The 26432-nt window shown below is 35.3% G+C and overlaps 1 protein-coding gene across 4 annotated transcripts in view; it reads left to right on the top strand.

The window, feature by feature from the left end:
- Positions 1-26432, top strand: part of LOC114034228 (chromodomain-helicase-DNA-binding protein 1) — a 118445-nt gene that overhangs the window by 16856 nt on the left and 75157 nt on the right. For all 4 annotated transcript variants that reach the window (XM_027849827.1, XM_027849828.1, XM_027849829.1 and 1 more), the window contains exons 3-8: positions 10198-10399; positions 11295-11423; positions 13700-13767; positions 16580-16729; positions 17093-17352; positions 18458-18683. In XM_027849827.1, coding sequence (XP_027705628.1) covers positions 10198-10399; positions 11295-11423; positions 13700-13767; positions 16580-16729; positions 17093-17352; positions 18458-18683 — 1035 coding nt within the window. The remainder of the gene's footprint in view (positions 1-10197; positions 10400-11294; positions 11424-13699; positions 13768-16579; positions 16730-17092; positions 17353-18457; positions 18684-26432) is intronic.

Genomic DNA, 26432 nt, shown 5'->3' on the forward strand with positions numbered 1-26432 from the left:
CCTTGATGAGGAAAATAGATCATTGTGGAAATATTGATAGATTGGTTTGTATTTTCTCCCTTTTGTTTTCCTTGACAGTTTCACCTATGAATTCTTAGAGGAAGATATGATTTAGTTGGGACTCATACTTTTCACTGTTTTGTAATATAGTTAAAAAAAAGCATGGTATAATAGAGAGCAGCCCATAAAATCAGGGAGTCATGTGTTTCCAGCCTACCTCTGACCATGCTGTGTGTTCTACTGTGTACAAAGCATTGTACTAGATGTTGGAGAGAAAGATAGCTAAGACATGGTCTTTGTCATGGAATGATGGTGAAGGAGAATGACGCTTATATAATCAATGCAATTACTACAATGCAGGATGCATTATGACAGGAGACTAACAGGTACAAAGTGTTACGTATGGTCAAAGAAAAGGTAGTTTTTGATGGGAAATTCCATGGAAAGTTTTATGAAGAAGACATTTAAACTGGATTTTGAGGATAAGTAATTAAACAGATGTGGGGCAGGAAGAAGTACAGGGAATGGTGCGAACAAAAGTACAGATGAATAGTACAAATAAAGAGGGTAGACACTAAGTTATGGAGACCCTTGAATGCCTGGCTAAGGAATTTCACCCTTATTTGAACCCTTTTATTATAATTGTATCTGTCTTTTCTCTCCTATATTCTAAGTTTCTTGAGAGCAAGAATGTGGAGCGTTATATTTGGGGTCAGGTGAGCAGTGTACAAATCATGGGCCTATCACTTTACTACCTTTGTGACCTTGGGAAAATCACCTAACGTTGGCCTCAGTTTCCTCATCTATAAAATGAAGAACTTGAACTAAATGGCCTCTTAGTCCCTTCTCAATTAAAATCTGTGGTTGTATGATCCCATAATCATCTTTGTAACCTGTATAGCACCTGCCATTTAGAATACATTTAATCATTGAATGAATGATTCATGAATCATAGCATGAATAAATGCTATTAAAAGGATACTTTAGAATAAGCATTTAAAAAACAAAAAGCGGTCCTTAAGTTGCAGAGATTGCTATATATCCATTTATACTGAGGAAGCTTTGCCTTTACACCATTGGTTTATATAGTAGGCATTGCATGGAGGAACATATGGTCTATTATCATTTTAAGGTAATGGTCCCAAATGCAGATGAGTCAGAAAGATCAATAACTTGTTATTTAGTGGCTCTGTCTACTACCAGAAATGCCTCTACCACCACACCAAGAAAAGTTTAGTTTTGTAAAAAAAAAAAAAAAAAGCCCATAAGATGGCCCCAAGAGTTCTCCAAAGTTTCATCAAACATGCTTTATCAGTCTTTTCAGACAAAACCTTCTGAATTACATGATACTGATCAAAATGTTCCTTCACCTTCTCATTTCAGGTAGTAAGTTAGGATTTACAAAGAAGATAATCCTTTTTGAAGTACATTATAATGCTTTTAATGTGGTTTAATTTGTGTGCCTGCTCTTGTCACCGATAAAGACTGCAATCCATCTATGTCCTCTTATCCTTATAGTTCTTGTATATAGCATAGTTCTTGTTCACGTCCTTTTGTAACTTCTCCATAGTGTATTTATTCCTGTGCCTTTGGAGTACTTCTTTTTAGTCTTCTGCTGTTTTGTGGATATCAGTGTAAAACTTGAACTTTACATTCTTTATCTGTAACTGTTGATATGTGACTCAGTCCACCTGCTTTTTCCTGTCATACATGTCCTTGATAATACTTTTTATGCCAGTTCTTGTACATAAATTATTAGTAGTAGTATATTGCAGCCTATTTATACCCATTATACATTCATTACACTTTGGGTAACTAACAGTTTTGATTCTTCTAAGATTATATTCTATGATTTGCTATATATTTGATATAACATCAGTGAGAGAATATTAATATTAAAAAGATGGGCTTTGTTGACAGGGAGCAGCTTCAAACACTTCGCAGTTTCCCAAATGAAGTGCAGACCACTTTCCTCCTATTCATTGCTGAATAGTGAGAGCAAAGGTCAAAATTAATATGAAATTTCAAAAAGCATTAAAATAAGAGGTAATGTGTCTAATAAGGAGAGCTCTAACTAAATAGGCTGCTGCTGGTGAAAAACACTGACAACTGTTTCATATTAAATAATACTCTGTTTGCTTACTATATTGCCCTGTCTAATAATTTCTAACGTGTGTAATAGACATATAGAAAGTTTTTTATGACCTTACAGATTCATTATTTGTATTTGATTTAATAGTTGATTGTCATATTTGTGGTCATTTCTGTTGGGTATCACACATCAATGTTAAGAAGATAAAACTCAGTTATAACTTTGGTTCTGTGGAAATCATGGGGCCAGTTAGAGCCCTCCACTTGAAATATGAAGAGCTTAGGTACATGTCCTCACTCTTTTCTTAATTAATTGTATGACTTTGGGACTCAGGGTCCTCATCTGTAAAATAAGAAGATTGGCTAGTTGATTCTTAAGGATATTGATTTTAAGTCTTTGGTTTTGTAGAAATATTTTATAGAAACATTATTTCAGCTTTTTAAAAAAATGATCTGTTAATAGTATGAGAACTGCCTATTTAAAAAAGAGGGGAGGAAATGATATTTTAAAAAAGAGGGGAGGGCAGGAAAATGATATTTAAAAAAAACTATGGAAATATAAGACCATTAACAGTATTTTGAACTTTTAGGTTACTGGCATATTTAATGGAAATAATTGACAAGTTTGGTAGCAAAAAGGAAAAAGAAATCTACTCCTTAATAAGTTGTATTTTTACTCTGTTAGAAAATAAATGAGGAAAAACATTTATTCCTCCATCTCCACACCATTTAACTTAATTATTGATGTAAAGGCCTTCGTTCAGCACAGTTGAGAAGCCTGTATAAAGTCTTTATGTTTTTTGCTATTGGAAAGCAGATTAAGTTAAAAAAAAGCCATACATTTTAGTATCTTGAAATGCTTTTAGTTTAAACTCTTTTTTAAATGGAATGCAGTTAGATAACACAGGAGGAACAACCCCCTTTGCCCACTCAAATGAAGGAAAAAAGAATACAGAGAAAACTAGAAAAGTGATAGAAGGAAAGAGGAGCTGGAAAAGGATATACTTAGTGACTCTAGGATTTAGGCTTATAGGTCTAAATCATGTGCTGAGTGAAAAAAAAGTACCATTATATACTCTTAAGAGTTTTGAGTCATTTGTAATTTGAATCTCAACGTGAAAGTCATTATATATTGCCATTTATTCTATTTCAAGTCTAAACTTTGAAATAGAGTTTTATTTTCAAAGTTTGGCAAATATCCTGTACAACCATGTCTAATTCTTTATGTAGAAGTAAATACAGCTACAGAAGAATAGAATTAAGTTGGGGGGGGGAGGTAGATATCTTAAGGAAAATTTTATAGTGTTGTTATTTAATTTTTTTGTTTTTTAGTTCAATTTTATTTTATTTTCACTTCCTAATTTTCTTTCACATACTTCCCTTTCCCTCATCCATTGAGAATGCATACATTTCATATTGATGTAAGGTTATTTTATGGTACCTTTTAGAAGAGTGTACTTTTCATTTTTATCTCTTCTGTTCAGGTCTAATTTTGCTGTTGCCTTGTTTAAATCATGATCAGTACCCCTGACTTTTTTATTTCAGCTGCAGGATAATAGATTGTTTTCCAGCCTCTTATTTTAACTTTGTGCGAATCATTTTGTTTCCAATAAGTTTTTTATAAACATTTTTGGATTCTGCTTTCTTATTCATTCTGTTATCTTCTTTCATTTTATGAGTGACTTCATTCCAGCAACAAGACTTCTCAAAAGTTATTTTTGATAAAAATTCTTCCAAATTATATTATGCCCTTTCCTGACTTTTAAAAACACTCTAAACATGATTAAACTTTTTTTCAAAATGATTCAAGATTATCGTTATGATGATCAGCAGTTGTGCTATGCAGTGATATAATGATGTCTTCAGGATCTCAGGTGTTTAAAACTATAGCTGTGTAATATTAATAGGCAATCACAACTTCACAAAACTATGTGAAAACTAGATTTATTACAAGAGAAATGAACATGCATGTGGAACCCAAAGAGTTCATAATCTATACAGAAGTTTATATTTTTATAACAGCAGGACAAAGGAAGGAGGAGGGTCATGGCATGGGAGGAGTAAAGGTGGGAAAAGGACAAAACCCCTCCGAATGGGAGGAGCAAGCTGCATTTGTTTCCCTTGAAAACCACTAAACTATGAAGATAGAATGGTCTGCTTATCTATATGGGTCCCAGCTGCACAAGCCTACCTCAGACTGTCTGGCTCCTGTCAACTCCCAAGGACACACGGGGAGTCCAGTTTGGGATGCAAACAATAAATTATGTAAGGAGGGGAAGGGGCAGTACTTTGTCCTTGACACATTAAAGGTTCGTGTTTTTGGAAAATGTGGCAACTCAAAAGACAAGTTTAAGGAGCCCCGTAACAGTCCTTAACAGTTATGAGGCCTGCATTAAATAACGTTAAGCTGTTAGCACTTTTTGAATTCTTGTGTCTGGCTTCTTAGTCTTTCTTTCTCTTTCCTTAATGTCATTGTGCTTATCTGTAGTAGCTCCTATCTTTCCTTCTAATTTACTTTGCATTGGGAAACTGTAGGTCATGTTGTTAGAAATGGTATGTAACAATGCAGCCTTCGTTGTCCCTGCCTCCGTAACGACATTTAGTGCTAAAGCACTAAAGATTTGCAGGATGCTTTCCTTATAATATGTGATGCAAGTAATTGCAAGTATTATTCTCCCCTTCCCCCATTTTTCAGGTTAGCACACTGAGGCTCTGATAGTGGCAGTTGCCTATGTGCACGTAGCTAATAAATGTCAAAAGTGGGATTCAGAGCAAGGTCTCCTTATATTCTCCATCACTTTTTCCACTGTACCATACTAACTTTCAGGGAATTTTTGATCCAAGAGAGTGAGCCTATCTTAGCAAACGTTCAATATTGTCTGGTTGAATGATTTTAGATACTTAGTTTACTTTAGAATTTTCTAAACTGAGAGGGTAAGTGGATTGCTATAAGTACAGTTTACTTGGATTTTACAAAGCATTTGATAAAAGATTTTCATACTATTTATATAGGAAAAAATGGAGAATTGTAGAGTAGATGATAGTGGTTCAATTTGGAATAGTTTGATCAGACCCAAAGAGTAGTGATTGATAGTTTGATTGTAAAAAGTCAGTAGCTAGTGGAGTGTCCCATAGATTTTTGCTTGGACCTATGCTGTTTAATATTTTTATTATGGATTTGTAAATGACACAAAGCTAAGAGGGATGGCTAATGTACTGGTTTAGAACCAAAAAGATCTGAAAAACTAAGAGATTGAACTGACTCTAATTAGATGAAATTTCATAGGGATAGATGTAAAATCTTATATTTGAGTTCAAAGAAATGGGCTTTACACAACCAAGATAGAGGAAGCATGCTTAGATAACAGTCTGTATGAAAGAAAAAAACAAAAGATCTAGGGATTTTAGTGAACTGTGAGCTTAATAAGAATCCACTTTGTGATAGTTTAGCCACAAAATATAAGTGAGCTTTGGCTGTTTTAAGAGAAGAGTAGCTTTCAGGAATAAGTGGGTTTTACTTGTGTATTCTGCCAAGGTCAGATCACATCTAGAATAGATTGTGTTCAGAATTACATTGATAAGCTAGGAGTATCTAGAGGAGGGCAAGCGCTATTTAACAAGTATATCAACAAGTAAGTTCCTACTATGTATACCAGGCACTGTGTTAGTAGTAGTGATGGATACAAAGAATGAAACAATTCCTCCTCAGAAAGAAGTCTTACATTCTAGTCAGGGAGATAAGTACATATGAAAGCACGTATGTATGTACCTATACATACATGCACACACATGCATATATAGACACACATTCTTGCATGCACACTTCCCTCTGCAACATGCAAAACAGGTGGTCAGCCTTTGCTTGTAGATCTTCAGTGAGGGAGAAATTCTCATTTTTAGGAAGTGTAATTTAGAGTAAACCTAAATTTCCTCTTTGGAGCTTCTGCCAATCGATTCCAGTTTTGCCCCTTAGGTTCATACAGAATAAAATATCTAGATACAAAGTTAGTAAATACAAATCTGCAAAGTAATATTAAATACAAAATAGGAGGGAGTGAAGGGAGCTAGCAGTTGGAGTGAATAGGAAAAAGCTTTGTCAAGAAGATAGTGCATGAGCTGTTTCTAAAAGGAGAGGGACTTTATGAGGCAGAGGTAAAGAGAGTGCATTTCAGGCACTGAAGACAGCCAGTACAAAAAGACACACAAGTGGGAGATAGTGTCATGTGTATGAAAGTAAGCTTGACTGGATCATAAAGTGTGGAACAGGAGTAACGTCCAGTGAGGCTGGAAAGTCAGGTTGGGGCTGGATTGTATAGGGCTTTAAAATCTAAATAGAGCACTTTATATTTTATCTTAGAATCAATGGGAAGCCATTAGAGATGATTAAGTAGAGGAATCACATGGTTAGATCTGCATTTAAATTACTTGGGCTGCAGTATGTAGAATGGACTAGAATAGGGAAAGATTTGAGACAGAGAGACCATTTTGGAAGCTGTTGCAATAATATGTAATAAGGTCATAGGTGTGTGAGTGGAGGGAAAGGTTCAGACATGAGAGATATGAAGGCAGAAATAGAAAGATCTGGCATCTGACTATGTGAACTGGAGAGTGAGGAGTCCAAGGTAATGCTGAGGTTATGAGCTTGGGAGACTGGAAAGATGGAAATGCCTTCAACAGAATTAGGGATTTTTGGAAGAAAAGAAGGGTTAGAGGGAAAGGTAATGGGTTCAGTTTTGTATATGTTGAGTTGACAATGTCTCAGGGGCATCCACTTTGAAGTGTTCAGTAGGTAGTGGGTGATGTCAAATGGTGAAGGACCTCAAAATCATGCTATGTGGTTTGATTGAGAGAACTGGATATATTTATCTTAGAGAAGAGAATACTTAGGGAACATGACAGGAATTTAAGGGCTGACATGTAGAAGTGAGATTAGACTTATTCTTTATGAACCTGGTGGGCAGTGGGTAGAAGCTGCAATGAGGGTAATTTAGGTTTAACAATAAGTTAAGATTTCCTAATGATTGGAGCTATTTGAGAGTAGAATGGACTGCTGTCAGAAGTAGTAGGTTCTCACTCTTTGGAGGTCTGCAAGCAAAGGCTGGATGACCACCTGTTAAGTATATTGTAGAGGAAATTTGCAAGCAAGTTTATATTCTACAAGGGCAACTAGGTGGTACAGTGGATAGAGTACTGGGCCTGGAGTCAGGAAGACTCCTTCCTGAATTCAAATTTGGCCACTTACTAGCTGTGTGACCTTGGACAAGTAACTTAACCCTGTTTGCCTCAGCTTCCTCATCTGTAAAATGAGCTGGAGAAGAAAATGGCAAACCATTGCAGTATCTTTGGGGTGCAAAGAGCCCTGTATGACTGATAACTATTGAGCAGCAACTTATATTCTAAAAGTCTTGTTGTCCTTAAGTGCAAGAACACAGAATCATAAAATTTCAGAGTTAGAAGATAACTCAGTGGTCATCTAGCCCAATTCATATCTTAGTCTGCCCAGACATTGTATCTCATTGCATCATTTGCTTCTAAAACTGATGAGCTTTAGCCTCCCCGGGTCCTGGAAATTTGGGGTTCCATTTGTGGAGGCTCTGTTGAGAGGAGCTACAGTGTTGAGTTTCCCAGGCCCCTCCAAAGTCTTACTAGGCTCTTCTGGTCTAGAAGCCATATAGCATCCTGTCAGTGCAGAACATTGGCCTAAAATGAGTTCAGCTCAATCTGTAGCCTATTTAAGAGGTGAGACCTGAATTAGTTATGTGAACTGGGTGAAGAAGCAGAGAAAGATTTTCAAAGGAAATGGACTTTCCATGGTGTATACTTTGTGATATTTCATGTGTACTATTCACTGACATGTGATGAGTGAGACTGAGAGATCTTCTGTTTGCATTGTGAACTGTTTGTCCCTGTCTCAGAGAATATAGGGACTAGTGATTTCTGCCAGGGACAGTTCTGAGTTCTTGCTCTTTAGGATGACATTTCTGGCACTTGCCTCCTTCAAGAATGACAACTGAGAGTTCTAGGGGTTAGAATTAGGGTGCTCTCTTAAAACCTAGAATCAGCATTTTCTGAGTCAGGATGGCCTGGCGTACCTGACATTTCTCTTCGCCTCCTCCCCTCCCCCCACCTGACAGAATGGTAAGCCAGAATGATAGGGTCAGCCACAGCTTGAGGACTTTTTTCTTCTTTCCTTTTCTTTCCTTTTCTTTTCTTTTCTTTTCTTTTCTTTTCTTTTCTTTTCTTTTCTTTTCCTGTAATTCCTCCTACTTCCCTCTCTTGGTCTAGTGATTGGTATTTGTCATTAGGAGAAAGTAGACAATTCTGGATCAGGAAGGGGATTCTTCTGGTTATGAGGTTTTCCCTAATGCTTGAAGAGGAATAATTTGTAATAAGGTTAGACATATAGATGGATGGAATGAGAATTTTGAATGAGGTTTTGGAGGGTTTTAAGTATCCAACAGAATTGTTTGTATTTGATCCTGTAGATCAGTGATGTCAAACTCAAATAGAAAAAGGATCCCTATGGGATCCATATAGATTTAGAAAAATACAAGTTAACATCTGTGTTGTATTTTGTTTATATTTATTTTGTTTGACATTTCCTAATTATATTTTAATTTGGTTCTAACTGCACTCTGGAGTTTTGAGTGGGTCAAGAGTTTGCCACCTCTGCTCTATGGGACCCACAGTTTAAGAAGCACTGAAGGTCATGAGTGAAAAAGTTTTAAAAGCCCTGCTCTAGATAATAGGAAGCAGAATTGATTGGATATGGGATTTGCATGATAATATTTGAGCCTTTCACTTTCACATCTATGTGAAGGATGCATTAGAGAGGCAACAATTTATTTTTATAGAATAATATTCACATTTTGTGATAATTACATATATTACTAGTGGAGACTTGAAAATTGTGTTGCATCTTGGCAACTAACTGCCTTGCCTATCAGTTTTCAAAGGAAGAAACCTTATGGTAGCTAGGTGATACTGTGGCTAAAACAGTTCAGATTAGGCCTCTGACACTTACTACTTTTGTGACCCTGGGCAAGTCCGTTCTATCTACCTCAATTTCCTCAACTGTAACATGGGAATATTAATAGCACCTACCTCCCAGAGTTGTTATGAGGATCAAATGAGATAATATTTATAAAACACTTAGCAGAATTCTTGGCACATAGTAGGCAGTTAATAAATGCTTGTTTCCTTCCTCCCTCCTTCCCTCCCTCCCTCCCTTCTTTCCTTCCTTCCTAACTTCCTTCCTTGAAATTAAACCAAATAAAAGATGCTCCAAATCACTCAAAATTAGAGAAATGCAAATTTCTCTAGAGAAATTCAGAAACTCAGAGGTTCCACTTCACACCCATTAGATTGTCAGAGTTGACAAAAAAATGAAAATGATAGGTGTTGACAGGGTTGTCAGAACATAGGCCATTGATGCATTCCATTGATGTTGGAGCTGGAAATCGGTCCAAGCATTCTGGAAAGCAGTTCAGAACCAGACTCCAAAAAGTCACAGAACCATGCATGCTCTTTGATCCAGTGAAACTACTACTAAGCCTATATTCCAGAGACTTAATTAAATATGTTTTAAAAATAGTTATAGCAATGAACTAGAAACTAAAGGGGTTGTCACCAATTAGGAAATGGATGAATGAATTTTGATATATAAATGTAATGGAAGGTTACTGCAATGATAAAAGGAATGATTTTAGAAAAACCTGGGAAGACTTGTATAAATTGATGTAGGGTTAAGTGAATAGAACTAGGAGAACAATTTAATAATAGCAAAAACACTATAAAGAAAAACAACCAATATGGTTGAAAGATGAAATAATAGATTCTTGAAATATTAGCATTATTATTAAGCTGTTTGAGTTTTTTCCAAGTTGTCAGTGAGGGTCATTAGTAGATGAACAGATTGTGATCCTGGGCAAATTATTTAATTACTCTGCTTCAGTTCCCCAGTCTGTAGCCTAAGAGCAATCCTTTGTGAAAATGAGATTGTGGTGTTGGAGGAAATGTTTGTTCAACAAGTTATCATTTCAAGAAAGATTGAATTGTGTTCCTGGTGAATGGTTTAAAATTAATAGAAACTATTTAAAATTACAGCCAGTCGGATGATGATTCTGGATCAGCTTCTGGATCTGGTTCTGGATCAAGCTCTGGAAGCAGTAGTGATGGGAGCAGCAGTCAGTCAGGCAGCAGTGATTCTGATTCCGGGTCTGACTCAGGCAGTCACTCTGATTCTGAGTCAGATACTTCTAGAGAAAAGAAAGTACAATCAAAACCACCAAAAGTTGATAGCTCTGAGGTAAAAAACAAAACATTCTAATGTATGTGTCTTATATTATTGCATTTTTTCCTTAGTTCATTTTTAAACATTTTTAAGACATTTTAGACATTTTAAAGGATTTTTAAAAATACATAATATTTTAAAAATACTAAATTTTCATTTAACTCTTAACCCTTCCGCAGATATTTTGCCTACGTATTTAGGAATTATTTTTGGCAGCAAAAAAATGGCAGGTGGCTAAAATAAAGCACCTTAATCCGTGCATTGCAAATATGGGAACACAGATCTTGCATATTTCAGAAGCAAAACTGTCCCTTTTCTTCTGAAACTCTGTTCATTAATTAGTTCTTATTGAATAATGGTTAGAAAATATTTTATAAGGTCATCTAATTCATCTGCTTCAAAATTATTCTGTTTCTATATTTAGATTCTTTAATCTCTATCAATAGCAGGAAAATCTAAGCAAACTCAGTTCCTCTAGACATACTTGGTATAAAGCTTTTTGATCAAAATAAGCTGCCATACTAAAATGTTTAGATGTTTCATATTAAATAGCATTATATCAGTTTAACATATCAGATATATTAGATATAACATGTTATATCTAATGTATTTCTTGGTAATACATCATTTCTGTGTGTAATGATTTCTTTTTTTTGAAAGTTAACATACTGTTAGTATTTTTGCAAATACTACTAAAAGTTTAAGCGTGTTTCTACAATTGTAGTGCAGTTTGATAAACTGTACTATACCTATTATGTTCATGTTTTGAAATAATCTAAGTATTTAGAGCAGTGAATTCTATGAATGAAAATGTTTGTACTCATTCCCCTGCTTTTTATATAGATTTAACTGATTGTCAATTATGCAAACCTTTTATACTTTTCTATTTACTATTTTTTTCTCTTTTTAGTTTTGGAAATCAAATCCTAGTATTCTGGCTGTCCAAAGATCTGCAATGCTTAGAAAGCAGCAGCAGCAGCAGCAGCAGCAGCAGCAGCAGCAGCAACAACAAACTTCCTCCAATAGTGGATCAGAAGAGGTGAACTTTTATGAGACAGTATTTTTTAATTTGACTGACATGGTGTTTTGTAGATCAGTCAAACTCTTAAGAAAATATATATATTTTGAAAGACTAGTTAGGGGAAATGACTGCCCTTCAAAAAAATATTGGTCATATGTTTTGCTCTAGGATAATTTATATACTTTTTTGAATTTAAATTCAAAGAACCTGGACAATGACTCACAGAACACACTCAGGACAGCATTGATTTGCTATCAAAGTGGTGATGTAGCTTTCTGAACCTTGACTACATTTGAAAAACAGAATGAACATTTTTGGAAATCTGATTCCTTCATTAAATACTGAACCCAATTTTTGAAGCATCTTGGTACTCTTAAAGAAATGCCATATATGGAGTAAGGGGGCCCTGATTTGACTATGTGACTGACCTTTGGCAAAATCATTTAATCTCACTGGACCTCAATTTTCTCATTAATGACATGAAGAAGCTAGAATAGATGAATCTCTAAAGTCCCTTCAACTTTAAATCAGTGATCCTATGATCAAGTATAATATATTAAATTTAAGCAATAAAAAGAATAGAAACTTTAGCAATGCAGTGCAAGTTTTAGGATTTCACATACATGCTGCTTCCTTATATAAAGCTTATTTGGTTGCTAGCATACAAGGAATGCTAAAAAAATTTAACTATAGTATATTCTCATTTACAATTCACTTCATTTGTAAAATTGAATTGACTATGGCTTAACATGTGTAAGTTATCAATTCTGTACCTTCATTTGGGAATTCATAAGGAAGTGGAATTCCAGGTACCATTTCAGTTATTTCAGAAAATTGAGATAAGCATTTAAACCACAAACTTCTTCTCTAAAGTAGAATAGAGAGTAAAAACAAAAAGATTCTTGCAAACCAATTTAACTTTCATCTTTAAAACTAGTAGTACACCTGTACATTTCTTGAAAATTGTACCTTTTTGATAACTAAGTAGTTTGTATTTCATTTGAAAATTTTTGAATTTCTCATTTGATTGATTTCATACAAGCCCAAGTTCTCATCTTGGTTTTATTAAACATACCTATAATGGCAATTCATTTTTTTTTTTAATCAGCATGATTGAAATCCAAAGGATGTATAAGAATGCTTGTTTTCTGTTTATCACTTTTGGAATTCAATGCTCAGTTTTTAGAAGAATTACTTTAAACCACCCTCCTTCCCTCAAAATGCCTACAAATTTTTATATGTGTATACACACGCATATACATCTATACAGATACATACATATTATATAATCTATTTTGGTTTTTATTAGGTTTAGTTTTAAAGAATAGCTCACTTGATAGAGGTACACTAATTCTTTTATAACAATGGGAGCCAAGTATTAAATTAAAATTGTTAATTAAGTAATTATCTTATGTCAGGAAAGTTATCAGACATCAAAAAGTGTTTACTCTCTTTTCACTAGAAAATCAGGTCCATCATTTTATATTTTAATGCGATTCTTTGAACAGTTTGCTAAATTAAAATTTGACAGACAGAACTGAGCTAACATCTTTTAGAAATTCTTTTTATCACTGGAGTAGAGAGAAAAATCATTTAAATGATCCGAATTACTGAAGGCCATATTTTTATGTTTAAGTATTTTCCTCACCCTGTATAGCTGATATTTTAAAATTCAGATTAGCTTAGAAGAAAGATAAGGGACTGACCAAGATGCAGCAGCCAATTGTTAAACTATTTAACCTAATTTTAAAGGTTTTATATGAAGATTTTTGGTAGTATGGAGTTGGTGAACTCTTATGGGGGAGAAAAAAGTAGTGTTGGGTGTTTGGCTTGTTCATACATGGAATCCTCAACCATGAATATATTACTAGTAGCAAGTGGCCAAAAGGAAGACCACCAATAGTTTTAACAAGGTTATACTTTGGTATGGAAAACTAAAATTATATGCCTTATTTTGCTACTTACTTGAACTGATAGTTTAAATTTTTAAAATTACTTTAGTCAATAAAAAAGGAAATCGTTCTACTGCTGTTTTTTGAGGGGAATAAAGTAATACAGAGAAAAAGAAAAAAAAAAAACCCGTTCCCTGAAATGTGATGTAGAGATTCAAACATTATTTAAAATGATAATTTCATGACTATTTTACATGTATTACCACCTACAACATATTAAACTTTAATTCAGGAATCTGTCATCACTTTTAAAATTTCTACCATTAGACATTTAGAATTACCATTAGAAATTAACCTCATGATACTAATTTTATGCTGTAATACTTATTTTTCTCTTTGTAGGATTCTTCTAGCAGTGAAGATTCTGAAGAGGAGTCATCCAGTGAGGTCAAGAGGAAAAAACATAAAGAGTAGGATGTCTTTTTAATCGACATAACTATATTCAACTTTACTAATGTCACACACGAGGAGTGTGTGTGTGTGTGTGTGTGTGTGTGTGTAGAAGTCAGAAATAGCCTTTGATTCATATTGGCAATTATTAAGTTAGTTTAAGCAATTATTAGTTCTTATATTTTTTTCTCACATGACTACTTCTGAGGGTTTCTGCAGCTCTATTTCATACCACCACCACCCACTTCAAACTAATAAAAGTTACGTATTCATTTTTTGGCATGCTATACTAGGAATCTTAACAACTAGAGGGAAATGAGTGTTATTTAGATGACATGAAGGTTTACTCCTTTCTGTTCATCTGTTTAGATAACTAACTTCCTGATCTCTGGAACCCCTTCAGAACTTCCTCACAACCTTATGTGAGTCTCTACTTACAGTTTAAGAAATATTGCTCAACCATATGACAACAATAATAATAATGGAAATTTATTTATATTGAATAATAAAATTGGAAGAAACTTCCAGGGCCATGTAGTGTAACTTATACCTGAACAAGAGCCAGGAAGTTTTCATCAAATCTTTGCTTGAAGACTTTCAGTGAAAAGGATCCCACTACCTATTTATCTTGGGCTAGCTCTAAACATTAGAAAGTTTTTCCTTGTATCAAGCCTAAATTTGCTTAAGTAAAGAACTTCTGCTTTTTGTTCCTGATTTTAACCTCTGGGGCAAAGCAGAGCAAGTCTAATCTTAAGAAATCTAACATTCTTTTCCACATGAAAGTCCTTCAGATACTATTATGTACACCAGCATCTCTTTTCACTACACCATACTGCTTCATAAAGGTAATAAGGGCATTTCAAGTCATTAACGTCCTGATTGCTCAGCTTATCTGTGGAGGAAATGGAGCTATATTGTAACTTCAGCCTGTTGGGACCTGGTGGTCATTTGAATAGCCTTTGAAATACAATGGTGTACTTATTTTAAGTTGTCCCACTTACACAGCATTATGTTTTCCAAAGCTACTAACTATGAGTTAAAAGCAAAAAGCTCTAGAATAGTTAAATGGCTTGCAATTTAAAGAGTGTTATTTAAGCATTTATTTTTAATAGTCTGCCACGTATTACTGTATTTGCTTCTTTATATAGCTCTTTTTTCTGTCTTCCTTTCTTTTTTCTTACAAAACACACTTTTGGCCTATCAGTGGAAAGTAGTAATATCAGTGAGTCTTGTTTTTGTTACTTCATTACACCTGTGACTAAAGAGCTTACTGACTTTTTCCGCTAGATGGGACAGGTAGGTAATTCAATAGATAGAGTGCTGGGCCTGGAATCAGGAAGACCTGGGTTCAAGTGCAGCCTCAGACACTTATAAAGCCGTGTGATCTCAGGCAAGTCAGTTAATCTGTTTACTTTAGTTTTTTCAACTCTGAAATGGGGATAATAACAACATCTACCTCTTAGGGTTGTTGTGAGTCTCAAATAAGAAAATATTTGTAAAGTGCTTAATGTAGTGCCTGGAACACAGTAAGTACTAAATGCTTATTCCTTTACGTTCTCCTTTTCCCTTTCCTTCAAAAAATATTGACAGTTTATTTTCATGTGAAAAACTATGCCCAACTTGTTAAGAAAATTACTAGCATTTAAAGGTATTGTAGCACACAGCATAGCATGTTCACAAATGTATATGAAGAGGCATATAAATTTCATATTTCAGTTTGTTAATCATAATACTCAGATCTAGAAGAGAACTTAGGGTTCAGCTATTTTTTAGGGAAAAAAAATGTGGTGATATGCTTCATTCCTAAGTGAGTTTCTTAATGGTTTACTTGAGAAAATGATATGAAGAGTAACTACAGAGAAAATGTTAGGGGAAAAGAAGGTGAATAGTTATTGACAAATGGTACCTTTTTTCTATGCTAATACAAGTTGAAAGTAGTATATGTGTTGAGTGGTATCAGAGTTAACCTAAAGATCATTTCCAAGATACCTTAATATGTCATTCACTTATTAGGGGAGATAACTGGTAAATGCAGTTAAAAAAGGGACTTGAGATACAGTAATCAGGGCACTTTCTAGAATTGAGTAGAACGACCATTATCTTGATAGACATATTTCACTGATTTTTTTTTTAAAGCCTTTATACCTCTATATTTATTAGATATATGTTTTACTCTCTAAAGCAGCATTAGCACATATTAACTTTAAATCTAGCTTATGTCATCATTAAAATGCCAAATTGGGCACCAAACCCAAAATATTCAAATTCCAAATTAAATTAGAAAAATAAAAGACACACATAGTAATCTTCTATATTACATATATTGTGTTCATAGGTAAGAAAATCAAAATGTGTCCTTAGGTTAGTAAATGAAAAAAAAAGAATGATATATAACTTAGCTTCAATGTAAAATTATTTGGGAAGTTCAGAAGGAAATATTATCTACAGGAACTTACGTTGCATGCTCTTTGAGAAATAGGGTTTATATTATGTCTGGTTTTATATCTTCAGTGCCTTGCATAAAGTAATAGTTTAACAGATGTTGGCAGAATTAAATTGAATGTTGGAATTTTTGGATGAAAGATATTTCTAATACTGAGTTAGTTTAGAAATAGTGGCGTTTTACATATCAGCCTACTTGTTGTTTGGCTAATTTTATAGATTTTGTATCTTATTTTTATGTTTCATTTTTAAAAAGTTTCATTATAAGATTCATTGAAATACAGAAAATATATTTAAGTAACTCAAGTATAGTTTATACCAGATACTAATATACATATGGTCATTTAAAAATCTGGACACTAACACTGGTTATTTCTTTAATGTATGCAGTGAAGATTGGCAGATGTCAGGGTCAGGATCTCCCTCCCAGACGGGTTCAGATTCTGAATCAGAAGAAGAAAGAGAAAAAAGCAGTTGTGATGAAAGTGAATCTGACTATGAGCCAAAAAATAAAGTCAAAAGCAGGAAACCTCAAATCAGGTAAAAATCAATATTCTTTAATTTGATATCATATTAAAAATCTTCAATGGTCATGGGTAGTAATTCCTTTGTACATAGATATTTTACACTTAGTGTTAAGCCTTTTTTTGCGTTGGGGGAAGGTGTGGATCTTTGATTTCATTGTTTTGGGGAACTCTAATGTGGAAACTCTCCAATGGGGGAAATTTATCAGCTCCTTTAACTGTCTTAGTTGCATGGTCATCTAGCAAGTATGTGTCAGAGACATTTTGAACCAAATTGATTCTAAGTCCTGCCCTTGTTCTTCTGTTCTGCCTTTCAATTGAACCACTGTTGGACAGTCCTTCAAAATATGTTTAAAGCATTTTATTTTTCCTTTCATAGAACTAAAGCAAAAAATGGAAAGAAGATCTCTGGACAGAAGAAGAGACAGATTGATTCATCTGAAGATGATGATGATGATTATGATAAAAGAGGTTCTCGTCGCCAGGCAACTGTCAATGTTAGTTATAAGGAAGATGAAGAAATGAAAACAGATTCAGATGATTTGTTGGAAGTTTGTGGAGAAGATGTTCCTCAACCTGAAGAAGATGAATTTGAGACAATAGAAAGGTTTATGGACAGTAGGATTGGAAGAAAAGGAGGTATTTTTATTTATTTACTCAACTTTAGCACAGACTATAAGGAGGAACAATTCAAATCTTGTTTTGTTGGATATAATTTTACTCCATTGAATAATTCACTATATTCCCATTCTGTAGTTGAAAACACATTGATAAATATCTTCCTGTCCTTAATTATTTAATGGTTTGCTGTTTGCGTAAGGAAAGTACTTAATTTTATTGAGTATTTTCTGTAAAAAAGAATATTATTATACACTTTACCTCATATGTTGAGATTAATTAAAAGTTTTAAAATTATGAAGTTGTTTGAGTTTCTCGTAGTTACAAAATGCTATCAGGAAGGTAATGGTAATTTCAACATCGAGATTTCTTTCACCTGAATTTTTCTGAGATTTGGTTTATTGTTATTTTGCACTGTGCAAATGTAAGATATCAGTATTATTTTTATCTTGAGATATAGCTTTAACGCTTCTCTTTTGTTGATATTAAAAGCAAAAAAAAAAGTAAGAGTTCAGATACTTTGAAGCAGCACTCTAGAAGTGCTGTTCAGTTATTTATAAGTTAAGTTGAGAAACTTTTTTTAATTGTGATTTGGACTTTGTGAGATTCTGTGACTGTCATTTGAAATGGCCTGAAAAGTTGAATAATCACTGAAAAGTCACATTGTAGTTGATCTGTGGAAAATGGAAGTAATCTTTTGATACACGTAATTTGTTGCATACTTATAAATGTCCATATCATCTTGATGTAAATATCTATACTACAAAAGTTTAAAAATTATTTGCAGAGGTTGAGTTTATATCATTTATTTTGATTCTATGTTATTGATGTAATTGCTCTACTCACTTATTTAAACAGACATTTTTTAAAAATGGAAGTAAAATTTTTAAAATAAATTCTTGACTGAATTCTTAATTTGAGTCCAAAACAGCTTCCTTAAACCATGAGAGGTTTGCTTAGCCCTTTTGTTGTTATGTACTCATGAGTACATATGCACATGTACTTACATATATATACATATATATATATATATGTATGTATGTATGTATGTATGTATGTATGGGTAACAGTATATTTTGTAACACGGTAAAAATAATAGGGGAACTAACTTTATTTTTGTTTTCAGCAACTGGTGCTACTACAACCATCTATGCAGTTGAAGCAGATGGTGACCCCAATGCTGGATATGAAAAAACTAAGGAACCAGGAGAGATCCAGTATTTAATTAAATGGAAAGGATGGTCCCATATCCATAACACTTGGGAGACTGAAGAAACCTTAAAACAGCAGAATGTGAAAGGAATGAAAAAATTGGACAATTATAAGAAGAAAGATCAGGAAACCAAACGATGGTGAGTATGCTTTCTAATCTTATTTAAATGTACAAATCACATTTATAATACTAAGTGTTCTTGATAAAAATTGTAGATGAAAAATAATCAAATGTTATGTTACCTCAAAATATATTATTGTTGGCTTATTATTATTTATAAAGTGAATTAAATAGTAAAGGAAATGAAGGTAGTGCAATTAATTCCATGTAGAAAGAGATACCATTAAGCTAACATTCTTGAAACTAGGATGTGACCTCTTTCCTATAAGAGTAATATAAATGAATATGGAAGCAGGTAGAAACCACTCAATCACTCTTGATCAATGTAATAAGGCCACTTGAAAAGTTTCAAGTCAGTGTACTAAATTTCTTAGGATTGTGGCTAAGAGAAAATTGTGAACATACATGAACAGGAGTTGTGGACAGACTGTGTCAACTTTGCTTTTGTAGTTTCACAGTTGTTGGAATCTGCCATCTACTAGGTGACCTTGTATTTAACCAGGAATAACCAGTTCAAAGAGCGTCAGAATTAGAAAAGTCTTTAGAGATCCCCTATTGAATGTCCCTAGGGATGGGGAACCTGTGGCCTTGAGGCCACATGTCCTCAGGTTACGGCCCTTTGAGTCTAAGTTTTACAGAACAAATCCTTTCATTAAGGGGGTTTGTTCTGTGAAGTTTGGATTCAGTCAGAGGGCTGCACTTGAGGGCTTAGAGGGCCACTTGTGGCCTCTAGGCCACAGGTTCCCCACCCCTGGAGCCCATTACCAAAAAGAATCCCTTCAACAACATTTCTCATAAGTGATGAACCAGGATCTACTTAAATCTCTTCAGTGCCAGTAAGCTTTCATTCAGGAACTCAGGCAGGCCTTCTATGACCTTTTAGTGAATGGAAACTTCTAGTTAGTCAGTCCTTCCATAAATATTGTTTAAGCACCTATTGTGTGCCAGGTACTGTTATACAAAGAAAGGTCAAAATCCCTATGTAGAAAGAATTCACAATCTAATGGCCGGAGCTTAGCATGCCTGGCACATAGTAAGCACTTAATAAATGCTGACTGACTGACTGAAATAACTATGTACAAATGAAGATATGCACAGGATAAATTAGAAATAAGCAGCCAAAAGAAGGTACTAAAGTTAAGAGGGATTGAAAAGGTTTCCTGTAGTAGGTAAGGTTGTAGCAAGGGCTTCAAGGAAGCCAGGGAAGTCAAGAGGTGGAAATGAGAGGAGAGAGCATTACATGGGGGACAGCCAGTAAAAATTACTGGAGTCAAAAGGTGGAATGGTGATGAGTCTGTGAAGGGGTGTAAAGTGTAAGATGACTAGAAAGCTGAGAAAGGAGGGAGCTGGTTATGAAGGGTTTAGAATGTCAGAAGATTTATATTTGATCTTGTAGGTGATATGAATCCATTGGAGTTTGTTGAGTAGGGCATATGACATGGTCAACCCTTCACTTTAAGAAGATCACTTTGATAACTGAGTGAAGGATGGACCGGAGGAGGGAGAGACTTGTAGCAAGTAGACCAACCAACAGGTGTGAGGACCAGTAGTCCAGGCATGGGGGTGGCAGCGTAGGAGAGAAAGGGGAATATGTAAAAGATGCTGCAAAGGTAAAACCAACAGGCCTTAGCAACATGAGGGTGGGAGAGGGAAAAAAAAAAAAAAGAGAGACACTCTATTGAACAATGAATTGAAGAATAGAGGTCAGTGGAGGTGTTACAGCTGGATAAGTTGATTCAACAATTATCACCATAGAGATTATAATTGATTCCATGGAAACTGATGAAATCACCAATGGAAACAGTATAGAAGAAAAAAGAGGACTCAGCAAAGAGCAGACTAGCTTCACCTGGGTGAAGATCCAGCAAATAATACTAAGGAGCAGTCAGAGGTAGCAGGAAAATCAGGAGAGAGTATTGTTATTGGAAATCTACAAAAAAAAGAATATTAAGGAAAAGAGGGTGAATCACAATGTCAAAGCAGGGAGGTCAAGAAGGGTGAGAATTGAGAGGAAAAAAAAAAGAAATGTTAGGTTTGGTAATTAGGAGATCACTACTAACTTTGGAGAAAGCAGTTTCAGTTGAATGATGTGGTCAGAAGCTAGGCTATAGAAAGTTAAGGAGAGAGTGAGAGGAGAGGAAATGGAGGCATCTTTTGTAGACTGTCTTCTTATGGAATGGTGCTAGCCAAAAGATCTATCACCTATACCTATTGGGCATGGTAATGGGAAGGAGAGAAAAATATTTCTTTAATGCCCTGGCTCAGAATTCCTTTCAGAGTTAGCCCATCCTTACTGAGAATTTCTTAAAAGTTCTTGGCTCATGCTATCTGTTAAGAATTAGTCCTCACAACTTAATTGACACCCTAGTAGTTCTCATTCATCAATTTACCCAGGTTGAGGCTTGTCTCAGGAATCTGCTGCCTTTGTTCCAGTTACATTGACCCAATTCGTGGTCTGCTCCATGGCCTCTTGCCGCAGGGCCACCAGACATTCCAGGAGACAATGAATCTCAGGCCTAGTCATGGTTCACCCCAGGCAATTGGTTCTAATATGTTACAAAAGTGTTATTTCTGTACTTTGAACTGTATGGACACATCTCAGCTAACTATTTCAATATATATCTTGGTTCTGTAGATAGTAGGGAAATGAGTAAAATCCATTGGCAGAGGTCCTCAAATAGACCTTTCTTAGGGCCACAAATCAATCAGTAAGCATTTATTAAATGCTTACTGTGTTCTAACACTATGCTAAGCGTTGGTTATACAAAGAAAAAAAAACCATGTGATAAATTATACCTAAATTGGTACAAACTCGATGATTACAGATTAGATGGAAAATAAATAGCCTTAGAAAGAAGAGTACTAGCAGCTGGATAGACTAGGAAAGGCCTGAGGTGTCACTTAAATTTTAAGAAAGCCAGGAATTCTAAGAAGAAGAGCATTCCAAACACAGGGGACAATCAGTGCAAATTCCCCAAGATGTGAAGAGCAACAAGTAAGCGATTATGGCTGAACCATAGAGGTTTTGGAGGGTAATAAAGTGTGATAAGACTGGAAAGGTAGGAAGAGAAAAATTTCTGAGGAGGTTTTAATTCTAAAGAGAGAAATTTATATTTGATCCTAGAGTAGACAGGGAGCCATGGGAGTTCACTGAGTGAGATCAAGGAGTAGAATGTTTGTGACATAGTCATATCTATACTTTGGGGTGAATAGCCTTAGCATTTGTGTTAGGATGGGGAGAGACTTGAGTCAGGAAGTAAAATTAGAAAGCTATTGCAGTAATCCAGGCAAGAGGTAATGAGGGTCTGAATGAGGGTAGTGGCTGTGTAAACAGAGAGAAGATGTATTTTAGAGATGTTTTAGGGAAACAAATCACAAGAATTGGCAAAAGTGATCATGTCAGTTGAGTAAGAGAGGGAAGTTCAAGATGGTGGTCCCAAACCTGGGTGAATGGAAGAATGGTGGTATCCTTGACAATAAGTAATAAGGATGTTTGGAAGATAAGATTAATGGAAAGGTAGTGACTGTGTGGGACTTTCTGGTTTTGGGATAGCTATAGGACACCGAATTTGAGAGATCCAAAATGTAGTTAGGTCATGTGGTACTAGAGTTTAGGAGAGACTTGTACTGTAATTAAAGATCTGGTAGAGAATATAATTGAATGATTGATGAGATTACCAAGTGAGTGTGCAATGGAGATTGAAGAGATACTTGAGAAGAAATGAGAAGGTTTAGAACACCACTGTGGAGAGTAGATGGGTATAACATTTGTCTCATTCCTAGTGAAGGCTAAATTGAGGTTAGATAACAAATTTGTAGTGGACCCAATCAACACATCCTTTAGCTTTGTTCACCAGCACATAAATGTACAGAGTTGAACTAGTTCACCAAGGGACATAGGGAAGGGAAGAGAGACTAGTTAGAGCACGGTAATGGCCTGGGATAGTACTCGAGAATGGAGGGATTTGAAGTCACAGTAAGATTGAAGAGTAAGAAGAATAAGGCATAGGGAAAGATGGAAAGATAAAAGATTATGATTGGATAAAGGAGAATGAGAGCTCTTGAACACGGAATTGGAATGCTTGTTTGGAGTGGGGAGGGGAGCGGGGATGGTAAGGTAAAGGTATGACTATCTCCATATGTAGCAGTTATAAGAATAGATAATAGAATAATAGAAAATAATAGAAAAATAGAGTAGATTGAGGAACTGTGATACCAGGATGTGTGAGGGAACATTAACTTGTATTCTGAAGTCACCCTGTATGTGGAAAGGAAGACTAAGCCAGTCAGTGAACTCATTAAAAACTAAGGAATATGTCCAGCCCTTGGAACTTGAGTTCCTACATCATTGCATGTTACATATCCAGGCCCTGAAAGATTACTTGCCTTTGAGAAATTTCTGTGTGTAGCACTTGTGAAAGAGTAAAACAAATTTCTCTGCAGCCAGTAGATACTCTTATGTTGCTGGTTCTCATTAATATAATTAAGGAGTCACTTCTGCAGGCCAGACTCATGGGAGTGAATCCCTTGGTGTTAACTAACCTCTTCTGATTCTTTACTTTTAGAAATCAAATGACTGGCTTAATATAATTCAGCCAACAGTTGAGGTTCAAAACATCTCCTTACACTAAAGTAGCTGGGGTGATGTAGTGACCAGCCAACTTTAGCTTTCCTGTTAATGCAAAACTTTCATCCTGATACTTTAAGGGCATTGTCAATTCAGTAGAGGCACAAATACCACTTCCTCTCTGACCATTGTACTGTACCATCCATCAAGCCTTAGGTGCCTCTCGCCCAGCAGATCACATCTAAACCCTTATGGGTTCAGAAACTGAGGTCCTCTGAATTCATAAAGGGAGATTTATACAAAGGTTTCATCTGACATTTGACCTCCTCACTCTAAATATTTGTCTTGTTTATATGGGAGGGGTAGTAGAATGTTATGCTCTTGTCATGACTTTTGTCCTCTGAACACTGTCATCTTATATGACTACCACCTCTATTATTAATTCCTATTGTGTTATCCCAATGATCACAATTTAATTTATTTTCAAGCTGATACTTTGAGGGCCTATAATCTGATAAGGATTTAGGAAGAGGATGAGTGGAAAGTAGTCTTCAGTAAATGTAGAATGAGAGTGTGGCATAGTTTATGGAAACTAGTCTTGGAGTCTGAAAGACCTAGGTTCAAGTCTCTGCTTTGACTCATTCTGACTATGTTAATGCTCAGAAAGTCACTTAATTTTCCAAAGAAGTTTTTTGTGATTCTAGTTGCTTAACAGTTACAGATCAGATTTATTGAGGGAGTTTGTTTAACATGAATTCCCTATACTAATTAAATAGCAGATCTGGATTCCCACTCCTCACTCTGTGACCCTTTAAAAAAAAAAAAAAAAGGCAGCCCAAAACTGTATGCTCTCATGATTTTGAGGCCATGCAATGTAATTGTGTTTTCCCAGAGATATATGAACCACATTTTTCTATTTCTTTCTTTTCTTTTCCTTTCCTTTGTTTTCTTTTTCTTTTCTTTTCTTTGCTTTCTTTCTTTTCTTTTCTTTTCTTTTTTTTTTTTTCTGAGACTGGGTCTCCCTATCTCGCCCAGGCTGGAAGTGCAGCAACCATTCAGGGGCCTGATCCCACTGCTGATCGGCACGGAAGCTTTGACCTGCTCCGTTTCCGACCTGGGCCGGTGCACCCCTCCTTAAAAGCATCCTGGTGGTCCCTGTGCTCCTGGGGGTTCACCATAATGATACTGGACTTAGTGCTGACTCCTGATCAGCTTTACCCCTACTGCAGCTCAGAACTCCGGAGCTCAAGTGGTCCACCAGCCTCAGCCTTCCCAGTAGCAGGGATTACAGGCGTATGTCACCACACCCAGCTGAACCACATTTTTCAAGACCTGCTGGACCTCCGGGTAATGTGGTGTACTTTAATAGCATACCTTAATAGTATACCCAAATAGTCTGCATGGGTTTAGAGAGCATAGTTTACTTCTTGGAGAAGATAAATATTGTTTCATAAATGGAAGCTATCTTGAAGTGGTGAATATACCTGCTACTGTCAAGGATCTAGAGCAGTTCCTAGGGTTTTATAATTCATTTAGGTGTTAAATATAATGATGGTTTCCAAAGCACATTTCATTGAATGCTAGAGAAAAAGGCTGTCTTGACTAAACTCAAGCAGCAGTTTATATCCGTTGTAACCTGAACCTATCCAGATTTCCACTAACCCTTTTAAAAAAATCAGCAAAAACTGCCTCACCAAACTAAAATTCTAAGACCCATGGAAGCTTCTTTGCAGAAAGCAAAGTGTCAGAGTTAACACACCAGATCACATGAAGGAGAGGTGGTATGTGCACATTGGCATAACCAGAAACTGCTGCTTAACTGATGTCAATCACTTTGCTCTTCCCAGTTTTTCTGACTTCATGAATGTCTTCTAATTCCTGCATCCTGCATCCATTTAGGTTAGCTTCCAAGAAACTCAACTACCACCTGTATCTAACTTCATTTGTGGCTTTTCTCCTATGTATTTCAATTTCACTTCTGTTGTACCTTTCTTCACCATCCCATACTCCCAGGTACAGTCATCCATGGGCACTCAAGCTGGACCGCTGGTCTTTTTAAGTATTGATTAACCACCTAAGTACAACTATTAATCCATGCTACTCTTTTCTGTCACCATTTTGGGAAATTACCAGTTACTGTTTTTTGTTTAGAACAGTGGCCTAATCAGAACTATTGTTTAAGATATATCTGGCAATGGTATATGGTCTGGATTTGAGGATCTTCTAGAGGCAAGGAAGACAGTAATAATCTGCATAATTAGATAAATTAATGAAACTTTAGTCCTTAATAGACCTTTATATTTTGATCAAATCTTGATTTTATTAGTATGAATATTCCTCGTACCGCCAAGCTAGATCACAGCTCCTTCATGCCTTATTCTCTACAATGGTTTTTAATCAAATATGTGTGTACATACACATATATGTCCACGTATACACATACTTGACTTGTGAATGTGGTATAAAAGATATTGAAGATACATATGACTGGCAAAGACTTTCTACCAGCTTTTTGTTTCCATTCACCACCTGGAGATCCGATTACGTATAGGTAATTCAGAAATGAATAACGTGTATGTAGCAACAAGTTGTTTTTTGACTCGTGATTGTAATTTTTTTCTTTTTCTTTTTTTTAATGAGCATGACTACTTCCCTCTGATTCTTTGCTTATTTATAAATACAAGCATGAGACATATAAGTAGTCTATAAACCTCATTCCTTGATCCTTAGTCATATTTTCCACCATAGTTTTCCGAGTTCTTCTATGTCAACTTTTGCACTATGATATTAAATTATATAGAGCTTTTACTTTATCTTCCACAGTGGACTTTGATGAGTCACTCAGAATTATCTTCCCAGTGGTCTGTTTGCTTATGATTATCTTGAACTGATATTTACTGCTAGTCTTAACAAAGTGTCCTCATTCTGTGGAATGAAAACTCATAACATTATTTAAAGTGGTCATCTAGTTGAACCCTAAGATTTTACAAATGAAGGAGCTGAGGCCCAGAAAGATTATGACCTGCTCAGGGTCACACAGGTAGCAAGTGACTGAGCCACTTTCCTTAGTCATGTGTGGGTTTGCTTCATCAGGAGCTGTGGCAGCAAAGCTACCTTTATGTTCCCAAACTTAAACAACATTGTAACTGAATAGACAAAATAAATTTCTGTGGCTCTCAGATATTACTACAGAACCTTAAC

The sequence above is a fragment of the Vombatus ursinus genome, unplaced genomic scaffold, assembly GCF_900497805.2.
Source record: "Vombatus ursinus unplaced genomic scaffold, bare-nosed wombat genome assembly UNPS02008614.1, whole genome shotgun sequence".
Lineage (NCBI taxonomy): Eukaryota > Metazoa > Chordata > Mammalia > Diprotodontia > Vombatidae > Vombatus > Vombatus ursinus.